The 22,699-nt window shown below is 35.9% G+C and overlaps 3 protein-coding genes and 1 pseudogene across 8 annotated transcripts in view; 2 read left to right on the forward strand and 2 right to left on the reverse strand.

Moving 5' to 3' along the window:
* The window catches only part of impg2a (interphotoreceptor matrix proteoglycan 2a), a 32,633-nt gene extending 17,988 nt beyond the window's left edge, over positions 1-14,645 (reverse strand). The window contains exons 1-6 of the mRNA XM_017357822.4: positions 14,388-14,645; positions 13,475-14,259; positions 7,276-7,336; positions 6,855-6,994; positions 1,167-1,549; positions 879-1,082 (exon numbers count right to left, since the gene is read on the reverse strand). Coding sequence (XP_017213311.1) covers positions 879-1,082; positions 1,167-1,245 — 283 coding nt within the window. The 5' untranslated portion in view covers positions 1,246-1,549; positions 6,855-6,994; positions 7,276-7,336; positions 13,475-14,259; positions 14,388-14,645. The remainder of the gene's footprint in view (positions 1-878; positions 1,083-1,166; positions 1,550-6,854; positions 6,995-7,275; positions 7,337-13,474; positions 14,260-14,387) is intronic.
* Positions 7,549-10,698, forward strand: tlr20f (toll-like receptor 20f). The gene is given in 1 exon segment (XM_009304784.5): positions 7,549-10,698. A coding segment is annotated over 1 exon segment (2,871 nt). The 3' UTR covers positions 10,420-10,698.
* LOC794466 (uncharacterized) lies at positions 14,501-17,624 on the forward strand (annotated as a pseudogene).
* Positions 17,625-21,509: 3,885 nt separating this feature from the next.
* Positions 21,510-22,699, reverse strand: part of si:dkey-100n23.3 — a 30,154-nt gene continuing 28,964 nt past the window's right edge. For all 6 annotated transcript variants that reach the window (XM_005167770.6, XM_005167771.6, XM_068223648.2 and 3 more), the window contains 3 exons: positions 22,206-22,274; positions 21,928-22,078; positions 21,510-21,838 (listed from right to left, as the gene is read on the reverse strand). In XM_005167770.6, the coding sequence (XP_005167827.1) occupies positions 21,659-21,838; positions 21,928-22,078; positions 22,206-22,274 (400 nt within the window). In that variant the 3' untranslated portion in view covers positions 21,510-21,658. The remainder of the gene's footprint in view (positions 21,839-21,927; positions 22,079-22,205; positions 22,275-22,699) is intronic.

A 22,699-nucleotide genomic window follows, 5' to 3' on the forward strand; every position in this document is an offset into this window, starting at 1 on the left:
GTCTTTCAACACTAACCCAAGACCTCTGAGTCTGGAACTGACTGCCAAACGCTAATGAGATCCCATTGTTACATACTCAGCTGTCAGCTGTGTGAAAGTGCTAGTTGATGAATTTCATGGAAGATTTGTGGTCAAGACTCCACACAAAATATATAAATTAAACAAAAATGACTTTGATTTAAATCTTGTTACTTGGGCCACGTCTTGGCTTATGACCTCAGACAATGATGTAGTGTAGTGATAATCCATTTAACCACACGTTTAGCTGCAGAATGCCATGTCCCACCAATCCGTTGCTTTCTAGCTCACTCTTACCTATACATTATATGCTATTCCAACTTCACTTTTCTTTCATTTATTGGCTAGCTAACAGCCTTGAATAATTCCTCATAGCTGTCAGAACAGAAGTTCTGATTGTGGCTTTGAGAACTTGGATCCTGTTGTGTAGTGTCTTCTGAACATGCTTTGTTTTTATTTTAAGACGAACATCTATAAAAGGCAATAGCCAGATTCTCAGAAACATGATCTGGTTAAGCTCAGACACTTAAACAATATTAATTATAGATAGCATGAAGAAAAAAATAAGACATTCCAGAACTAACAGCTCATTTTGTGCTGTTGTTTTCCATCTAACATGATGGTTTCCAGTAAAATGATGTCACTAAGCGTCTATCCTCCTTTTATAAAATAGTAGTAAAATCATTTAGAAATAACCCAAATTTACAAACTTTTGTACACAAAAAAATGTTATTTTAGGGTTCCGTTCAGTACTTTGACACTGAGCTCTACATAAATGCATGCATAAATGCATGCTAATTTCACATACATCAAAATACAGGTATTTTAATGTAATAATAATTTTAACAATTGTGTCTCACCTCTTAGCTGATAGTACTTCAGATGGTTAGAAATGGCTTGCTGCACTGTTTCTTGACTGCACAGGCGTACTCCACTAGACAGAAAAGCATTACGCTTATGTCTTGGCAAGAGTCTTTTGTCTCCAGGCTTTTTCACAAACATTTGAAACAATCTGTGAGAGTGCTCATTTGCATTTCCAACCAAAGTGTTCTGGTCATCTTCTTCTGAAACAGATATATACACATAAATGTACCCATCTTCCTCCTGGCACACTGGCAACTAATACATAAATATGCATGGATACATACCTGCAGTAATATCCAGCTGGCCTATTGCAAATATACAGCATAAACAACAAAGAGTGCAGGTCCATATGAGCTTCCACATAGTGACTTCCTGCGAAAAAAGATGCTTTTCAATTGTAGTTGCTTCACTTTGGACGACGTGACCAAACCTTCCAACATCTATGCATATCCAGTCTTGACGGATAGTTGTTTTTGTATATTGTTGCTGAAATAAAGCGTTCTCCAGACTGTCAGCAAAAAGCGCAGGTGTATGACTGTGGCAATCCTGTGGCAGGTAGGCAGATGGAAGGGGATTTTTCTTTTTTTTCCTCTTCTTCTAATCTTGTTTGGTAATCCTGTAGAGCAGCTCATCAAGATGTAACTGGAAGGACTGGAGTTAACCAAGTCTGCTAACAAAAATACACGTGAATGAAATACTGGAAGGAAGAAAAAAAAAAAAAAGGAAGAAGTGATTTGTTAAAATAATCTGAAAAGAGGTTTATGGAAACACTTCTCAGCTTGACCTCCTGCAAGGGCAAATACAAGTAACAATGGTTTGACCTTTAAAGTCTTTGATGATGATTTGTCATATAAAGAATGAAACAACTGATGAACAAAAATTGGAGTAGCGACAGATCTTGCCTTCCTTATTTTGACTTACATGAATTATTATAAAAGTCTAAAAACCTAAAATGTGACAAATCTGGGTGTTAATTTGGACCGTAGCCAGGGGGGTTCAGCATTTGCCCCATACACAAACTCATTTGTCCCATTTTGACTGCTATGCCATCATAAATAATGAAAATAACACATCAAAAAAGGATTTATGACCTAAGAGGAATTGGCTGTCGCTTCGGTGTGACTTTAGCTAATCAGTTTTGGCCAATGCTAACAAATATTTTCATTTTACAATCTGGCGCAAGAGAAGTCATCTTTCGCTACTGTATTGTTTTTCAACAGAGAAAACATTTTGCAGGTTACTTTTAATTTAAATCTTGGACCTTATTCTTGAAACAAAAAATGAGCAATGAAAAGGTGTGAAGCACCAAAAGCGGCATATGTTAAGATTGATTTGAATACTATTTTGGCTTTTGTTGTTATTCATGAATTTTCAAATGTATTTTCTTTACAAGAGAGGCTAGAAAAATCATAAAGCTCTACATTATTATTATATTTTAATTATTTTTTTATTCAAATGGCCAAATTGTGACTGAGGAAATTTGAATGTGCTGGCTAGTTTGTTATTTGCCTAATAAATGACAACAGACTACAGTTTTTAACAGATTTTTTACTAATGATCTTTAATGGAATTAATAAGTATTTTTAAAATAAGTATTATTTCACTTTTCTTTATTAGAAATATTTAGGGGTATAAAAGTGGGGTTATGATGACCATGAGACAAGCTAATTCAGCTAAAATGGTGCTTAAAATGTCACTAAATTGAGTATTTAAATCTCAAAATTAAATAGGAAACGAGGCGTATAACTGCAAAAAGGTCCACTTTTTGAGAAAAAAGAACCACGCAATTCACCAGGCTGGCTACGGGCCTGTTAGGACCTTTTTAGGCCAAAATAAAGAAGAATATATATAATTTCCCTCGTAGCAAGAGGGTCGCTTGTTCGAACCCCGGCTGGATCATTTGGCATTTCTGTGTTCCCCCATGTTCGCATAGGTTTCCTCCGGGTGCTCCCATTTTCCCCACAGTCCAGACATGCGCTATAGGTGAACTGGGTAAGCTAAATTGTCAGTAGTGCATGTGTGTACTGTATGTCCTGGTCCTCCAGGTTGAGGGTTGAGCATTGGGCTAATGACCCACCTCGTAAAAATTAAATGTTCTGAAACATTTTAGATGTAACTTCGATATAAACGGTGGAAGTAAGGTTATTTACAAGGAACACAACATTTTAATATGTTTTTTAAATAAACACACAATGAGTTGTTCTAGCAAAATTCTATTGAAATGCAGATTAAAATTATATATGTGTTAATACATTTTTAGTTTTGCACACAAAAAGAGCTTAAGTCTGAAACAAAGGATGGAGACAAACAGATCTAAAAAATTATCAGATTGAATTAAAATGTGTATAAAACTGTAACAGCCATGTTGCTAACAAGTAGCACTTATTAGCAGACATGTGTCTAGACAAAACAATTAAAGCATAAAGTTCAATGATGGTATGCCATACAACAATGTTAGCAATAACTATCTTATCCAGTTTAAGGTGCAACCCCTAAATGGTTATGTCCCAAATAATCAGACCTGCAATCACACACCCTCTTTCCAAAACTCCTCCCTTTCAACCCTTCACTGACTGGACAGTCACATAAGCAGGTGGGATTTCTCAGCCATTTTTTTTAGGTCTTTTGAGAAGATGTGACGATGTCATGTGATGTGTGTGTGCGTGAGGTGTTTGGCTAAAGCTGAGGGTGGATTTTGTAGCTTTAATAAACCCTTGTGCTCACATGCTGATTTATAAGCCATGATACAATTACTGCACAGATCGTTTAGTGTCCGTGTCCTTAAACATTTACACCACACTGCTTCTGTTTTTGTTGTACAGTATATACAACACATTTTCTATATATGCATTTGCCCATGTCTGTGTGGCTTGACAAAACTATCTCATGTTTTAGGTATTTTATAGGTATTATTTTTGAGCTTTTGAAGTAAATTTAAATTTGATACACGTAACAAAAAAGCTGAAATATTTTAGCCATCTCATACCTATCATCATTTTATACATACAATGATTTTGTCTCATAATTTGTATTGTTTTAAAATAGGGGGGGGGGGGGGGGGTTCCAAGATCAAAAACCTTGAGATGTATAATTTAAGCGGCCATTAAAAAATGCATAGCCAAATCAATATCATCACTGTGGTATTTTTGAAAAGTTCATATTTTACTAGCATAGCAGGTGAAAATTGATTGAACCACTCAAGAACAATGAGCTCTGAATGCTGAATACTCTGAATGCTGAATACTCTGAATGCTCCAATGGTCTGAAACATTTTAATAACTGAGATCAAATTTACAACTGGACATATAACTAAAAGATTTATTTCTGTAGAATTTGAGTAAACTTTTGATTGATGTTTGTGTCATCTGACATAGGAGCAATGATGCTGAGAGAGCAGAGATGCACAGCATAAGCATGCGCAGAGGGAGGAAAAAAGCACAGACGTGTCCTGTATCATTGCAACATTCTTAACCTTCTTAAACTTACTTTTTTAGGAGCTAATCTAGTGACCAATATTGCAGTTCACCATGTCATGTTTTCAAAAGTTTTGCAGAATCAATATTTGGAGCACCTGAAACCTCCTTTTTGAGAATAATCTTAACCTCTAAGACAATTTTTCAATGTGATAATGATCTACAAACAGGATATAGCTTGTGTGCAAATTAGTTTCAGTTCATTTATTTAGATATTTACTAAAACAACTTCCTCTGTGGGTCTGTATTTCTCATGTGTGTGGTAAACTGCTGTTTACTGACCCTATATTGCTCACCTACTCAAATAAGGATTTGATCAACATGTATTACAAAATTAAGATTTGTGCAATGAATTTTAAAGAGTTACGGTTCAAATATAAAGAAAATCTACATTTATATGCAGTACAGGCTACTTTGTTTATGCATTAGTATAAAGATCCTATAACAAATGTTTTAATGGTGTTCAATGTGCGCAACGCAATCTCGCGGCAATTCGTAACGTTTTGATTTAGTGGCTAATTCATATGAATTCGTACAATCTAATTCATACAATTTAGTACGACTTGCTCATCACCCAATGACGGTTGGGGTTAGGGGTGGGGTTGGGGGCCACGCCTTCTTTTTTAAAATCGTACATTTTCGTACGACTGACCTCGTACAAATTCGTCCGAATTAGCCACTAAACTGAAAAAACGTAAAATACTTACGTTTCCTGGTAAGATCAGGCTAATGTGATTTGCATTTTATTGTGTTGCTGATATTTCTATGCACACACCAATTAATTTTTAAATTTGATCATAGATTTTGATATTAACAGACTGCAGAATACATCTGTTATGCTGACAATTTTCAGTGCATTATACCCAGGGCCAGATTGGCTAATTGGGAGGACCGGGAGGATTCCCGGTGGGCCAGTCCGTTTTTTTGGCCATGAGGACCAGTGTCCCTAGCTGCCTAAACACTCAGCAGTCGCACTTTTTTTCATTTATTCATTTATTTCTTTGACCATAGCGTCACTTTTGGGAGTACCATTTATACAATAGTAACTGTTGTGAATCAACTCTTAAAAGGTGATTTGTCATTAATTTTAATTATATTAAATTTCAACTTGTGACTACACTATAAAAAATTATATGATCAATTAGTCCTAACAGCATATGCATTTAGGTCACTGTAACATATTAAACTAAGTCAATCATATTCAAGCTTAATTTTATAATCGTATTATTACACAAGCTGTTTTGAGTCAGTTTAACATAATATAAGTTCAATGGACTCATAAGGTTAATTTAATTCAGCTTAAAAATTTAAAGCAACCAGGATTTTTTTTAAGTGTAGATAAATAGTTTTTTAAGTGTAATTATTCACTTTTATAATCCAATCCTGTATGACCGTGGAACACAAAATTTATTCTAAAGAATACTTTTAAAATTCGAAATCAACTTTTGTAAGTTGTATGGACAGAAGTGTGTGTAGGTATAGTGTGCCCACAGTCATATTGGATTAAAATAAACACAAAAAGTCTCTTTTTCAAAATTTCTTGACGTGAAAATAGGATCCAAATCCCTGCAATTTTGAGGCCCACCTCAATGTGATGTAGGAGTGCGGTTTTCCCCACCCACAGAATTGATTGACAGACGCGTATTAATATGTCTCTATAGTAACACGTATAATCATATCCACAAGAGCGCACTTGCAAAGCAACTGGGATTAAAAGATCTGTTCAACTCTCTGTGATCAGCTACAGCTTAAGAATGTGTTTTACAAGTTTAAAACGTTTTTAAAATGGTGCATGTTTACCAACTGACATATTTTATAGACAAAAAGGAAAAGGAAAAACATCTGCAATATGAAGCATTTGTATGGCAATTTTCTTGTATACCAGTGTACACCCAATTACATCATTATTTTTGCAATTCCATGTTAATATCGCATGGGAAATATGTGGTGTTTTTGAGCTTTTTTCATGTGAAACCAATGTGGTCATGTGTGGAGATAATGTAATCACATGGGTTTCACTTGAAAATTTAAAAAAATCTTCATTTCACTCATTCTGCATATTGCTGATTTTGTTTTGTAGGGAAAATGTTTTTTTGTGTGTGTAACATTTATTAACCAAGGCTCATTCTGATTGCGTATGTACATTTCTGGAGAAAGCAAAAGTTGTCCCAGGAGCTACATTTTTATTTTTATTTTATTTTTTGAACTGTTTTCGTGAATCATTGTGGATGCTATTTTAGATCTCAAATTTCTGTCGCTGTCAACTGACTCACTGACTGACTGACTGATTGACAGATTCCCCCCACTCATCTCCTTCCTTAAACTCAACCAACGGTGTTTTTAAATGCACCGATTAACAACCCACCTTCTTCCCTAAACCCAACCAAGATTTTTAAAAGCAATCCAGAAAAAGAAAAGCCCTCTGCAGCCTGATTTTTACCACGTTACCACATTCTCACCCTGTTTTTTTTTTCTTTTTTTTTTTAGCTTTTGTCTTACCTGTTTTTTTAAACCATTCTTCACTGGACTCGAACCCCATCATCACTCTGCTCTGCATCTGAAGTCCGCCAATATACATAAGGATACACTACTGGTACTGGTAACAATGGAAATCCGTCCATTAAGAGGTAAGCAGTCAGCTGGTAAACAAGAAAGGGAAGGTTGTCAGAACGCCCCATAGCGTTTGTTTTAAAGATAAAATGCAGCCATATGTACTTCTGGCTACATAATTCGCAATCTCCACAAATGTATATAGGGCTACGTTTTTTAGAATGAATGTATGTTGAACATTTTACAGTCGTGTGTAGTGTCACCGTCGGGACACAGAGTCTGCAGAACATAAGCTCTCCCTTCCAGCTTCACTACACCTCCTCCAGTAGTAGCCTAGTTTCCTCACAGATCCCCCCATTCAGATACTTACCAGCCCAACCCTGCCTAGCTTCATTAGAGAACCAGTCTTAGGCTACAGGGAGATGCTGATCCTACAGAAGAAAAAATACATGTTTAGAAATGCAGATGCTGAAAGAACTGCCATTTTCGGGTGTACTATGCCTTTAAGCATTTGAATACAGATATTAATATATGCCAGAAATGAGGAAACTGTCTATACATCACACATTTATAGAACTCGAGGAAGTCGAGGAAGTTTATTTCTTGCTCATCTATTCTGATATAAATACTTCCAAAAAGTCAAATGCCAAGACAAGAGGATCATAAGATGAAGAACACAGAGGAACTGAAGATGGGGCTCCTGTTTGCATTCTTCATGCTATTTTTGAAGACTTCATATGTGCTTTCTTGGATTCCTGGTAAATGTGTCTTTTACAGTGATATGGAAGGATTTACTTCAGCCTCAACCTATGCTGGACAAACAAACATTGCTAAATGCGTTAGTGTTACAGACATTAAAGAAGACCTTCGTGGACTTCCTGCAAACGTACTAAATCTCTACATTAAGATGGATTTGCACTCTCATGGTGTCTTGTCCCCAAACTCATTTTCAAATTTGGCTTAACTGGAATACCTCGAGATTACTGGATGCTTTTCAGAGATCCCTCCAAAAGCGTTTAGTGGATTACCACATCTAACTTCACTAACAATATCTTCCTTCAGTTCAGAAAACTGGTGTGAGGTAGCTCTTGATTTCAGTCATCTTCCCTCACTTACCAGTTTGTCAATTTCATATTACAGTTTATCATTATTGGAACCAAATGTTTTTGAAAAGATTCCTCAATTGCAGAACTTATACTTAATTGATGTGCGTTTGAAGAATATGTCTGAGATTCTGTGTCGACTTACAAACATAAAAAAACTAAAGCAGTTCAATTTATTCGATGATGCACTGACTCACCTTCAAAAGCCAAACTGCTCAGTTTTTAACATCTCTGACATTTCTACTGAGTTCAATATTGAATACGCAGATTTATATCTGAATAATGTAGAACATGTAGATGAGGGAGCTTTGAAAGTTTTTGGAAAGTTGTTTTGCATTAATTTTGGTTCAAACACAGATTTCCTCAGATATCTTTCTTTGATTGGAGTACATAAAATCAGTAGTTTGTATGTGGATGTGGATGTACTTAATGTTAACGATTTGTGTACAGCAGCTAAGTTATATTCCATTGAGAGTATATTTGCTGATTACAAGACAATTAATTTACCGCAAACTCAAACTAATATCTCAGAGGGCTGTAGAAAGATTAAGAACATTGTGCTTAACAAACATTTTAATGCAAACATCTTAGATGTAAATTCTGTCGTTCAGTTATTCAGCAACCTCACCAGTATTAAAATATTTCTGCATATGTTCAGATCAGATGATTTCCAATCTCTTTGTGCTTCAAAACCACATGCAGTCAAACAGATTTCTGTCATGAGTTTAGGTCCTTATATAGATTTTATAGTTTCCTTTCAATTTACGTGTTTTACAAATCTTATAATACTGGAATTATTTAATAATCAAATTTATAACATAGAAGATTTTGCTTTTGTTGGACTGAATAAGCTGGAAGAGTTATACCTCAGTGGCAACAAATTATCTTATATTCATCAACACACATTCAGTGGCTTACATGAACTGATGGTTCTGGATCTCCAAGGAAATCATATAATTTACATTGAGCCAAAATCATTTGGACATTTTATGAACATTACCACACTTCTGTTAGGAGATCTCAACTTCTCTCCTGACATGTCATTGATCAAGGTAAATTTATCCGATATATTTTATGGAATTCCATGTAATTTGAGCAATCTTTTCCTTAGTTCAGGCCTGAGACCAATGCATCTTGTGATGGGGAGTAATACTACACTGAATAATGGGCTAAACTTACGCATCACAGGCCAATATGTGATCGTTGAGGACTGCAATAATTTGCTTTTAACATCTGTAGTCTCACTTCAGATAAATGCAGCATATGTGAGCTGTGAAAATGAATTCATTGGCAAATATGTCCCATCAGTCGTCAGTCTGGAATTTCATTCAAAGTTCTCTGACAATATTGGAGACTTGGCTGTAATCAATCAGCTTGTTCATTTAAAAACTCTAAAACTAGAAGACATTGACTTTAAAAATCAGCCGAACTTGGCCATCATGTTTCACAATCTGACCAAACTCCAGACTCTGATTCTGGCAAACTGCAGAATATTCTTTCTGGATGGAAGTCTGACCAAGGATTTAACCGCATTGAGAAAACTCATTCTTATCCCAACTAACACTGTCAACATTCTACAAACTTTTGTGGAACATCTCACTGATTTGGAGTATGTCTATTTTGAAGGCTTGGGTCTCTACTGCAGTTGTGATGATGCGTGGCTGGTCTCATGGGTGAAGGACAACAGAAAGGTGGAGGTCAGCATGTTCAACCCCACCATGCAAGATTTGCAGTGCTTGATTGAAAATGAAGTTGACCAACTCAACTTTGTCAGTTTCGTCAAAGAAAACTGCTCATTTGACATTGAGTTTGTGTTCTTCGCCAGCACTGCTGTCTTTTTGTGCATCTTTATTGTTGTGGTCCTGATGTACAAATTTGTAGGCCAGTACTTCAAGCCGTTCTTTCACATCGCCAGCGGATGGTTTCGAGAGGTTTTGCGTATGAAGAAGAAACAGCAGTATCGCTATGATGTTTTTGTGTCTTACAGCAGTAAGGATGAGCACTGGGTCATGGAGGAACTTCTTCCAAACTTAGAGCAGCGTGGACCTCCATTTTTGCGTATCTGTCTGCACAGTCGGGACTTTCAGTTGGGACACGACATTGTGGAAAACATCACAGACAGCATCTATGCAAGTCGCCGTACTCTTTGTCTCGTCAGTCAAAACTACCTCGGTAGCAACTGGTGCTCACTTGAGATGCAGCTGGCCACCTACCGGCTTCAGGTAGAACACAGAGACATTCTTATCCTGGTCTTCCTAGAAACCATTCCATCTCGCTTGCTTTCCTCCCATCACAGACTGGCCCGGCTGGTAAAAACTAGAACCTATCTGGACTGGCCACACGACCCGGAGAGGCATGAAGCATTCTGGCACAGGTTGTGGTGTAAACTGAGCTCTAGTAAAGCCAACTAGACTTTCCTTCTGTTTATTGGGCAGTTGCTTAAAACCTTTACAAACTCTCTCTTGCAAAGTGAGCAATAGTTCCAGTAATGTCATGGAGGAAGAAAACAAAAGTTTTACTTGCATTTGGACTGATGAATTTAAATATTTTTGCTTGTATATTTAACTAAATTTCTCAAACCTTCACTGTAATGTGCATTTTATAATGATTTACTTTTATATAACATGCTTAACAAAGATTGTGTAGCCTAATGTTTAAATAGAAAAATAAAATGTCTGCAAACATAATATTCAACCAGTTGGCCTTGTCATGTCTTTGTTAAGAATAATCTTAACCTCAGACTATTTTTCCAATGTGCTAATGAACTTTGCAGCAAACAGGATGTAAATGCAAGCATGCGTTTGTGCAAAATAGTTTCAGTTCATTTATTAATATGTTTGCTGGAACGCCAGCCTCTGTGGGTCAGAGATGAAAAAAATATGGTGCTGCAGTTTTAACCTTGTATTTCTCATGTGTGTGCCAAATTACTGTAATCTGACCACATATTGCTCATATAACCAAACATTTTTGTTACTATTTGAAGGGTTAGACAAAATCCAAAATTTACAACCAAAATTAATATTGTAGCAAGGAATTTTAATAGTGGCTAATAATATAAGAAAACAGATCCTTTAGACTGAATGTAAGCATTATTTTCCCAAATATTATATTGTACATGTATTATTGTACATATATTACCGTATAACAAATGTTTTCTTGTTTATTTTTTAATAATTATTGCTTTATTAAAAGTTAAAAAAGGTTTAGCTCTCAAGCAAAGTGTTTAGCTTTTTGAATGTATTTTAGGTCACATGTCGATAAATAATGTTATGATAGCTGTTTTAACATTAAGTTATGATTGAATTGCCTCTTGTTACAGTTAGGAAATAGTTTAATAACAAGTGAGAATTGTTCATGGGCCAATGACATGACCACATTGAAGTGGTCTTTACAGTATATGGCACGCTACAATCTGAAAGAAGGTAACTGCTGTGACACTGCTCCTAAATGATTTGATTTATAATTGATATTTATGCAGTAGATATATGGTGTCTTTGTTTAATAACATATCTTAAATAAATAATAATCATCTCAGACTAGCTTAGCAATCTTTAAGAACTTTAACCTCAAATAAACAGTTCACCCAAAATTGAAAATGGCATCAATTATTCACTTTTTTAACCTTTTAAACCTCTATGATTCTTTCTGTGGAACAAAATCAATTTTGAGGAATGTTAGTAATTAAACAAACTGCCAACTGGGTCTTGTTTCAGAAAGTAAGATAGGTGAAAACTCAGAGTATTTTAACCCTGAAATGAGAGAAACTCTGGGTTTTCCATTTCAAATTTGTCAAACTGGAGAAAGCAGGGTAAGTCAAGCCTGTTTCTGTAAGAGAGGTAACTCAGACTCAGCTACAGTGGTCACTTACTCTGTGAACCTAATCTTGTCAGGAGCAGGGTTTATTCTCTAAACCCAGAGTTTCTCTTGGTCTTCTCCCTTTTTTAAAGACGAAGCAGTATTTCTCGACTTAGCCTTACGTTTCCACCGACCTATTTTTATGTTCATTATGGATACGCGTATAAAAACCGTTGATGGAAACATCATGTTGCACAAAACTGAGTAGGATAAACTTTTATTTGATCAGAAAAGATGCGCATAAACTACGATGGAAACACTTTTAATGAGCAAATTCCAGTATGTGCATTAAAAAAAAGGTTTCTTATAAGAGATCATGTGATGATGAAAATGTGTGTGAATGGACAAACCAGCAGGCTGAGCACACTGTAACACATCTGAAATGTTGCTTTGGTCATTCTAAAAAGCCTGAACCGTTTCAGTATTAGTGTTATTATATTATTAATGACCTCCAAAGCATCTGCAGCGTGTCGGAGCGTCTGTTCTCCATGCCTCATGACTTCAAACGCCACTACGTGTTCAATGTGTGTCGGTATTGACTTCTGAGGCGCAAGAACATTTATTAAATAAAGAAAAGATTCACACAGCTTCTTCTACCACAGTAAATTTTGTTTTTACGGTTGATGTTTAGCGTCAGTTAATCAGGAAGTAACAATTTTGTTCTCTTTGATTTGTTGGATGGAAACGCTGCTTTATTCACATCTTTTATGCGATATTCTAGTTTTGCACATGAATTTAATTCACATTTTTGGATGGAAACATAGCTAATACCTAAATTTCAGTCACACAAAGAACAAAATCACGTAAAAGAATGACTTGTCATTTTAAAAAATAATTAATTAGCTTAAATAGAGAGACCTTTGACAGGGACATGTACAGTAACTAAATTAATAGGATTAATATTCATTCTAAAAACTATTTTTAGCTCTGCTTACATTCTAAATGTCATATCAACCTCTATTACTTGATCAATAATAAAGGCAGACACACAAGTGCACTTTAAAATCTATTAAAACTGATCAACTTGTAAAAGTGGGAACCTTAAAATAAACATTTCCATAAACATTAAGTTAAGGTTATATGCATTCTTGTTTTGTCAAATTTGTTGTAGAAACTAAGCAGTAGCCTATTTTATGTCATTTAATGCAATTATATCTGAATAAAAATCAAAATTATGGCCAATTCCCCACTTTTTCCAAGTAAAAATCTAATAAACGTCAAACATTAAATTACTTTTGCAATTATACTTTAATATTTAAATGTAAGCTCACGCATTAACTTGAGCAGCTATGTTTTCCTATGCTAACTGTCTCTGTTTCACTGATGCAGTGGTGTTGCTTTTTTAAAAATATGGCTATATTTTCTATAACTTTGCATGAGCACATTAAATTTAGCTGAAGAAAGAAATGCTGATCTCTTTTTGTCACACCCTTGGCTCATTCCTGCTCTACCAATCCCCGCTTTCCCTTATAAACCACCTCTCTCCAATCCGCGGACCATCAACAGCCTTCTAATCACCTGCATCTATTCCCCCTCATCTAGGACACTATAAAAACCTACGTCATTTGTTCCACTCATGGGCCGTTATCGAAGTCGGATGGTTGTCCTCACCTTCGCTCCTTCGTCTTCTCCTCTTCTTCCATGGATGTTCCTCATGTGCCTTCCCTAATCTGCTGATCAAGAGAAGTGATTATTCTGATATAATGTTTGCTTGAAGATCTACCATTTGCCTGAGGAACTGTGTGTCTGTATACTCACCATCTGATGTTCCCTAGAACGAACTGTGAGAACGCTAACATCATATGTTTACCTTATGAGCTGTTGATGAAGATCACTAACAGTCTTGACACCACTGTCCTGCTTCCTCACTTTGATTCAGTAACTTGTTTTGAATTAAACTCACCAAAAAGATAACCATCCTTGTCTACCAGCGTGACAATGAAGCATATGTATAGCAATTTTCTTTATATTAAGGTACACTTAAAATACAAGAGCCTAATTTGTGTAATTACATGTTGAAATTGTATGGTAAAAATGTGGTTTTGAAGCATTTTTCATATGAAACCAATGTGATCACATGAACAAAGTGGTGGTGTGAAGATAATGTAATCATGGGTTTCACTTAAAAATGTTCAAAAACCTTTATTTCACACATCCAACATGTTGTAGATTTTTCGTTAGGACAATGTGTTTTTACTGTAACATTATACAGTCCAGTGTAGTCACCATTAGGACACACAGAGTCTGCAGGACATAAGCTCCCCCTTCCAGCTTCACTACACCTCTTCCAGTAGCAGCCTAGTTTCCTCACAGATCCCCCCATTCAGATACTTACCAGCCCAACCCTGCCTAGCTTTAATAGAGAACCATTATTAGGCCACAGTGAGATGCTGATCCTACAGAAGAAAGAATACATGTTTACAAACGCAGATGCTGACAGAATTGCAATTTTCGGGTGTACTATGTCTTTAAGCATTTGAATACAGATGCTTTTATATGACAGAAATGAGGAAACTGTTTATACATCACATATTTGTAGAATTCACCCACAAAAAGGGAAGTTTATTTCTTGCTCATCTGTTCTGGTATGCTTTATAAGCTCCAGAGTCAAATGCCAAGACAAAAAGATCATTAGCGATGAAGAACACAGAGGAACTGAAGATGGTGCTCTTGTTTGCAATCTTTATACTATTTTTGAAGACTTCGCATGTTTGTTCTTGGATTCCCGATAAATGTGTCTTCTTCGTTGATACGGAAAAATTTGCTGTTATCGTAGATCGTCCTGGAAAAACAAACATTGCTGAATGTGTTAGTGTCACGGACATCAAAGAAGACCTTCGTGGACTTCCTGCAAATGTACTGAATCTCTACATTAAGATGGATTTGGACTCTCATGGTGTCTTGCCTCCAAACTCATTCTCAAATTTGGCTTCACTGGAATACCTCGAGATTACTGGATGTTTTTCATTGATCTCTCCGAAAGCGTTAAGTGGATTACCACATCTAACTTCACTAAAAATATCTTCCTTCAAGTCAGAAAACTGCTGTGAGGTAGCTCTTGATTTCAGTCACCTTCCCTCACTTAACACTTTGTCAATTTTATATTACAGTTTATCATTACTGAAACCAAATGTTTTTGAAAAGATTCCTCAATTGCAGAACTTATCCTTAATTAATGTGTGTTTGAAGAATATGTCTGAGATTCTGTGTCGACTTACAAATGTAAAAAAACTGAAGCAGTTCAATTTATTGGATGATGCTCTGACTCACCTTCAGAAGCCAAACTGCTCAGTTTTTAACATCTCTGACATTTCTACCGAGTTCAATATTGAATACGCAGATTTATATCTGAATAATGTAGAACATGTAGATGAGGTAGCTTTGAAAGTTTTTGGAAAGTTGTTTTGCATTAGTTTTGGTTCAAACACAGATTTCCTCAGATATCTTTCTTTGATTGGAGTACATAAAATCACTTTTTTGTATGTTCATGTGGATGTGCTTAACGCTGATGATTTGTGTACAGCAGCTAAGTTATATTCCATTGAGAGTATAATCGCTGATTACAAGACAATTAACTTGCCACCACCTCCAACTAATATTTCAGAGGGCTGTAGAAACATTAAGAACATTGTGCTTAACAAGCGTGTTAATCTTAGTGTACATCTTAGAAGTAAATTCTGTCGTTAAGTTATTCAGCAACCTCACCAGTATTAAAATATTTCTGCATATGTTCAGATCAGATGATTTCCAATCTCTTTGTGCTTCAAAACCACATGCAGTCAAACAGATTTCTGTCATGAATTTAGGTCCTTATATAGATTATATAGTTTTCCGCCAATTTATATGCTTTGTAAATCTTATAAAACTGTATTTATGCAAAAATCTAATTTTTAACATAGAAGATTTTGCTTTTGTTGGACTGAATAAGCTGGAAGAGTTATACCTCTGTGACAACAAGTTATCTTATATTCATCAACACACATTCAGTGGCTTACATGAACTGACGGTTCTGGATCTCCAAGGAAATCATATAATTTACATTGAGCCAAAATCATTTGGACATTTTATTAACATTAGCACACTTCTGTTAGGATATATGAAATGTCTTCCTGACATGTCATTGATCAAGGTGAATTTATCTGATATATTTTATGGAATTCCATGTAATTTGAGCAATCTTTTCCTTAGTTCAGGCCTGAGACCAATGCATCTTGTGATCGGGAGTAATACTACACTGAATAATGGGCTAAACTTACAGATTAAAGGTCAATATGTGATCGTTGAGGACTGCAATAGTTTGCTTTTACCATCTGTAGTCTCACTTCAGATAAAGGCAGCATATATGAGCTGTGAAAATGAATTCATAGGCAAATATGTCCCATCAGTCGTCAGTCTGGAATTTCATTCAAAGTTCTCTGACAATATTGGAGACTTGGCTGTAATCAATCAGCTTGTTCATTTAAAAACTCTAACACTGGGAAACATAGACTTGACAAATCAGCCGAACTTGGCCATCATGTTTCACAATCTGACCAAACTCCAGACTCTGATTCTGGCAAACTGCAGAATATTCTTTCTGGATGGAAGTCTGACCAAGGATTTAACCGCATTGAGAAAACTCATTCTTATCCCAACTAACACTGTCAACATTCTACAAACTTTTGTGGAACATCTCACTGATTTGGAGTATGTCTATTTTGAAGGCTTGGGTCTCTACTGCAGTTGTGATGATGCGTGGCTGGTCTCATGGGTGAAGGACAACAGAAAGGTGGAGGTTAGCATGTTAAACCCCACCATGCAAGATTTGCAGTGCTTGATTGACAATGAAGTTGACCAACTCAACTTTGTCAGTTTCGTCAAAGAAAACTGCTCATTTGACATTGAGTTTGTGTTCTTCGCCAGCACTGCTGTCTTTTTGTGCATCTTTATTGTTGTGGTCCTGATGTACAAATTTGTAGGCCAGTACTTCAAGCCGTTCTTTCACATCGCCAGCGGATGGTTTCGAGAGGTTTTGCATATGAAGAAGAAACAGCAGTACCGCTATGATGTTTTTGTGTCTTACAGCAGTAAGGATGAGCACTGGGTCATGGAGGAACTTCTTCCAAACTTAGAGCAGCGTGGACCTCCATTTTTGCGTATCTGTCTCCACAGTCGGGACTTTCAGTTGGGACACGACATTGTGGAAAACATCACAGACAGCATCTACGCAAGTCGCCGTACTCTTTGTCTCGTCAGTCAAAACTACCTCGGTAGCAACTGGTGCTCACTTGAGATGCAGCTGGCCACCTACCGGCTTCAGGTAGAACACAGAGACATTCTTATCCTGGTCTTCCTAGAAACCATTCCATCTCGCTTGCTTTCCTCCCATCACAGACTGGCCCGGCTGGTAAAAACTAGAACCTATCTGGACTGGCCACACGACCCGGAGAGGCATGAAGCATTCTGGCACAGGTTGTGGTGTAAACTGAGCTCTAGTAAAGCCAACTAGACTTTCCTTCTGTTTATTGGGCAGTTGCTTAAAACCTTTACAAACTCTCTTTTGCAGAGTGAGCAATAGTTCCAGTAATGTCATGGAGGAAGAAAACAAAAGTTTTACTTGCATTTGGACTGATGAATTTAAATATTTTTGCTTGTATATTTAACTACATTTCTCAAACCTTCACTGTAATGTCCATTTTATAATAATTTACTTTTATATAACATGCTTAACAAAGATTGTGTAGCCTAATGTTTAAATAGAAAAATAAAATGTCTGCAAACATAATATTCAACCAGTTGGCCTTGTCATGTCTTTAAAAGTTTTGCACACTTTACGCACACTGATATTTAGTCCACCTACTGAAACCTTTATTTATTAAGAATAATTTTAACCTCAGACTATTTTTCAATGTGCTAATGATCTTTGCAGCAAACAGGATGTAAATGCACCCATGCTTTTGTGAAAATAGTTTCAGTTCATTTATTAAGATGTTTGCTGCAACACCAGCCTCTGTGGGTCGGTGATTTAAAAAGGTTGTGCTGCACTGTAAACTTACCATATATTGCTCATATAACTAAATATATTTATTTGTATTTGAAAGACAAACATGTTACCAAAATTAGGATTTCGGCAATGGAAACTGCAGAGTGTCGAGTTGGGATTACAATGATTTTTTTAACGACTGTGACTGAGATTACTTTTTAGGGACTCTGACTATGATTTCAAGCTAATTTAAATGATCTGGGCACAAAGAATTAAACAAAGATAAATTGTATTTGAATATTTATACAACAAAGAAAGCAGTAGCAGTAACATTTGAAGTGGATCAAAAAAGTTTTTTTTAAATTGTCGTAAGACAAAAATGGGTTTGAAATAAGAATTTAAGAATTTTGATGCAAGGATTTGATCCATTTCAAATGTTGATTTCTGCACATCGTTCTATTTTACATCTGATCGTTTAATTTACCTCAATACTGTGAAACTTCAGCAAAAACCTAAAGTTCATAATGTTCTGTTGTATTCATGCTAGTCATTTGTTTATCATATTTTATACAGATGCACTCCTTTCCTTTGCAGACTGCTCCTAACCATTTTGCTAACCACATTTGGCGCATTACACCCTGAATGATGGTAACTGCTGTGAAACTGCTCTTAAATGATCTGATTTGTCACTGAACTTCATGCAGTAAATATACGATGTATTTGTAGAATAACATTTTTCAACTGGTTAATAATCTGAGGCTGGCTTAATGAACTTTTAACTTAACCTCAAAGGAACAGTTCACCCAAAATTAAAAATGTTGTCATCAATTATTCACTTTTTTTGATGTTCCAAACCTCTTTGACTTTATGTTGTGCAGACATAACTCAAACTTTTTCTTAAGAAGGTCCAAAAACCAAACTTGATTGAGGATAGTGGGCCAAAGGTAAATATACCAAACTGTTTCACATTAAAGTTGCCATGGTAACTACCTACTTTATTAATATATAAAAAATTTATATTCATATTAATAATTCTATATCTATTTCACAATTAACTTTTTATAATAAAAACAAAATGGAGTTCAATGCCAATATCATTTGTATTGTTGTCTATCCATCAAGTAACAGTATTTATATTTTAACATAAAAAACAAATTCATTCATAACATTTAACTGAAACTTTCAATTTCAGTATGCTTTTTTGTTGCTCAACAATTAAACAAACAAAAGGTTTGATAAACTAGAATTGACAATCTCTGTTAAAGGCATTTGCCCCAACACTCTTCCTCTCTTCTCAGATGGGGTGGAGGGCCAAATCAAAAGTTATCATGGGCCATCTTGTGGTACACAAAATCTATTTTGAAGAATGTTTGTATTCAAACAAATTGCTGGCATCCATTCCAATCAATAAAAAAGAAAAAAAAGTCTGCAATATAAAGCATGCATATAGCAACTTTCTTTTATATCAGCCTTCACTCAAACTCAAAGAACTTCACCTTTTTGTTTTGGCACATTGTCATGCGAAACCAATGTGATCACATGTGAACAAATGTGGTCATGTGTGGAGAGTATGTAACCATAAGGGGTTCACATGAAAAGCTTTAAAACCCATTAATTCACATAGTCTACATATTGTTTTTTTTTTTTTTGTTCTTTTTTGTTTTTTTGAAAGGACAGCAAAGTGTCACAATAAGGTCACGTGACCTGCAAACTAATAAACCTTTTTAAATCACACAAACTAGAAACACACATGCACCCTCCAACAGGGCTCCTATGACGATGTACAGTGCCTCTGTTAAGTCCATATTAAAGTAAATTAACACAAAAAAAATTACTTTCTTGATTTTGATGTCAGTTCCTCAACTTAACATGTCGCCGGAAGCCTTTCCTCAAGCATGGGTGTATGCATGGTCCAGATTTTACTTACAGCAGTCTTGTTAAGTTTGTTTTTGTTTTATATAGACAGCAAACTTTGTCTGGGAAGTTGCATACACACATTTCGACCCCCTTTTTGTGCATATGTCACATTAATAATGAGACCCCCAGAGCTGTACTGTATGATTGCGAAAGTTTAGAATAACTTCAGTCACAGCGAATTCACTGCCAACTTATTCAGCATATGTTTTAAACAGCGGATGCCCTTCCAGCTTTAACGCAGTACTAGGAAACATCAGTACACACTCATTAACACACATACACTACAGACAATTAACTTATTCGATTCACCTATAACGCTTGTCTTTCGACTGGGGAAAGCATCAGAGGAAACCCATGCGAACACGGGGAGAACATGCAAACTCCACACAGAGATGCCAACTGACCCAGCTGAGACTCTAACCAGTGACCTTCTTGCTGTGAATGTCTTCATCTCATTAGACAGTTGATTTTATTTTTCCAGCCTCTTTCTAAAGAGACGTTCTTAGGGACACCGTCACAATGTTTTAGCACTTATTTTATTGAATTTAGAAATAGGGAGTTGGAACGTTTGTTTTTGAATTTATTTAATGTTTGCTGAATTTTCTCATTAAGCCCAATCTTTCTAAATTGACACTACTGTGAAATTCCAGAAAACACGGTCATTTCTCACACACATACGCACTCACCAACTGTTCTATGGTATTTTTTAACCATTTAATCGATTAAATGCAGGAACACAAGACACCTTTCAAAAAAAGTTAAATAAAGTAGTAAAACTTACCAGAAATGTCCCTATTCAGTTAAAAGAATATTTCAAATAAATAAATTGATAAATGAACCAAATTGTTATGAGAAACATGGTTTAATACTTGATGTCTCAAAATTATTAATCAAATTGCAAATTGAAGGTTAAGTGCAAATTTGGCAAATATAACAGTACTGCAGTATGCTTCTCCAGCTATCTTCTGGTCTAACTTCTAAGCTTGTTAGAAAAATGTTAAAAAATGTTTTTACTGGCATTTTTGTGGACCTCTTTGGTACAAATATAGAAAAATTAAATAATCGCCCAGTAGAATGTTATTATATTGAGTAAACAAACTAAGAGTAACACTTCACACAGGGCAGGGATGCTGGGATTACTGACATGAGTGGGTGGTCTGTAATCTGTCTAATCTCTAACACTCTGATTAGCGTTAAACCACACATCCCTGTACACACACACACACAGTTTTAGATCATCTGCTTGACCACTACTAACTGACCAACCCAAACAATGACTCCAGTCACACCCAACTGCTCGACCAATCACATGCTCAAGGCTGAGTTCATTCACATATCAGACACAGTTAAATAGTGCAAAGCTGTGCTCAAATGTCCATGCTTTTAGACAGAAAATTCTTATTTACTCGCATTTGACTTATTCTAAAATATTTTTTACACAAAATAAGATGTTGTAAATAAGGTTGTAAACTGGAAAACACTGATTACAATAGCGATATTTTAATGACAGTGACATTAACTTTGAATGTCCACCGATTTACAATATACTTCAAAATAACTTAGGTATTCCACAAAAAGAGAAACTAACAGGTTTGGAACCACTTGAGTGCAAACGGTGAGTAAATTGACTTTATGTTTGGGTGAACTATTCCATTAAAAATATCTTATTTTAGAAAACTTGGAATATAACAATCTGCTTCTGACCTCAAATAAAGACACTAAATAGACCAAAACGTGAGATGAAAAGAAACGAACATTTTAGTCTCATTTGAGCAACATTTATTTCTTTCTAAACAATCCAACAAAAATGTTTTCCAACAGTCCATATAAAAGCGTACAATAAAAAAAGGTTTAGAAACAGCTAAAATATAAATATGTCTAGTGTAAATTAAGTGTGTAATCTTAAAGGCTTTATATCACTTAATGACATTGCCATAATCTGTCCTATCATCTGCAGCATCATTTCCCAGAGAGCCTTTCTGAAATCTGTATAGGTGCAGGATGAGGTCTCGAATTTCGTCCCGTTTCCCTCGCACCTGCTGTCGAGGAAACCAGCGCTCCAATCTCAATGGCAAATCAAAGTGGACCACAGGGTCCTGAAAGACACACATACAGCACTGGAGTTCCCTTTAAAGTCAAAATGGACACTTCCTGTATTTGAAATAAAGAACAAACATAAGTGTACCTGTAAAAAACTTTCTGCATATTGAAGCAGGTAAAGGCCACAGTCACTGCTGTTGTCTTGTAGAGGAACTTTACAATGGGAACCAACCATACGTTCAGCACTAAAGTCACGAGTACCCATTCTCTTTGTCTCCCATTCAACCTGAAGGTACCTGAAAAAGAATAAAATATAATGACCATAAATTACAAACATATGTTTATTATTGTACTAGCATTCTATAACTAATAGCAAATGAAGAAAGAAAAATAACTAAACAGCAGAAAAGTGTAAACACTCACTCGCGCAAGAGTTTGAAGATGCGTTCATGAATGGACAACTTCAGAGAATCCATGATGAGAATACATGGCCTGAAAACAAGGTTTCATTTTCAAATCTAAACATCAAAATTTACAGTTCTTTCAAACATTTCTGCCATGTACATACTAATATCCCAGTGAAAACCTTACCGTGAAACACTGTTTCTCAACCATGTTCCTAAAGGACCACCAACACTGCATGTTTTGGACGTCTCCTTTGTCTGCCACACCCATTACAGGTCTTTCAGTCTCTGCTAATGAGCTGATGATCTGAATCAGGTGTGTTCGGTTAAGGCAGGGGTGTCCAGACTCAGTCCTGGCGGGCTGGTGTCCTGGGGAGTTTAGGTTCAACCCTAATCAAACACACCTGAACCAGCTAATCAAGCTCTTACATTACTAGAAAGTTCCTGGCAGGTGTGTTGAAGCAAGTTGGAGCTAAACTCAGCAGGACACCAGCCATCCAGGACCGAGTTTGG

Source organism: Danio rerio, chromosome 9 (assembly GCF_049306965.1).
Source record: "Danio rerio strain Tuebingen ecotype United States chromosome 9, GRCz12tu, whole genome shotgun sequence".
Lineage (NCBI taxonomy): Eukaryota > Metazoa > Chordata > Actinopteri > Cypriniformes > Danionidae > Danio > Danio rerio.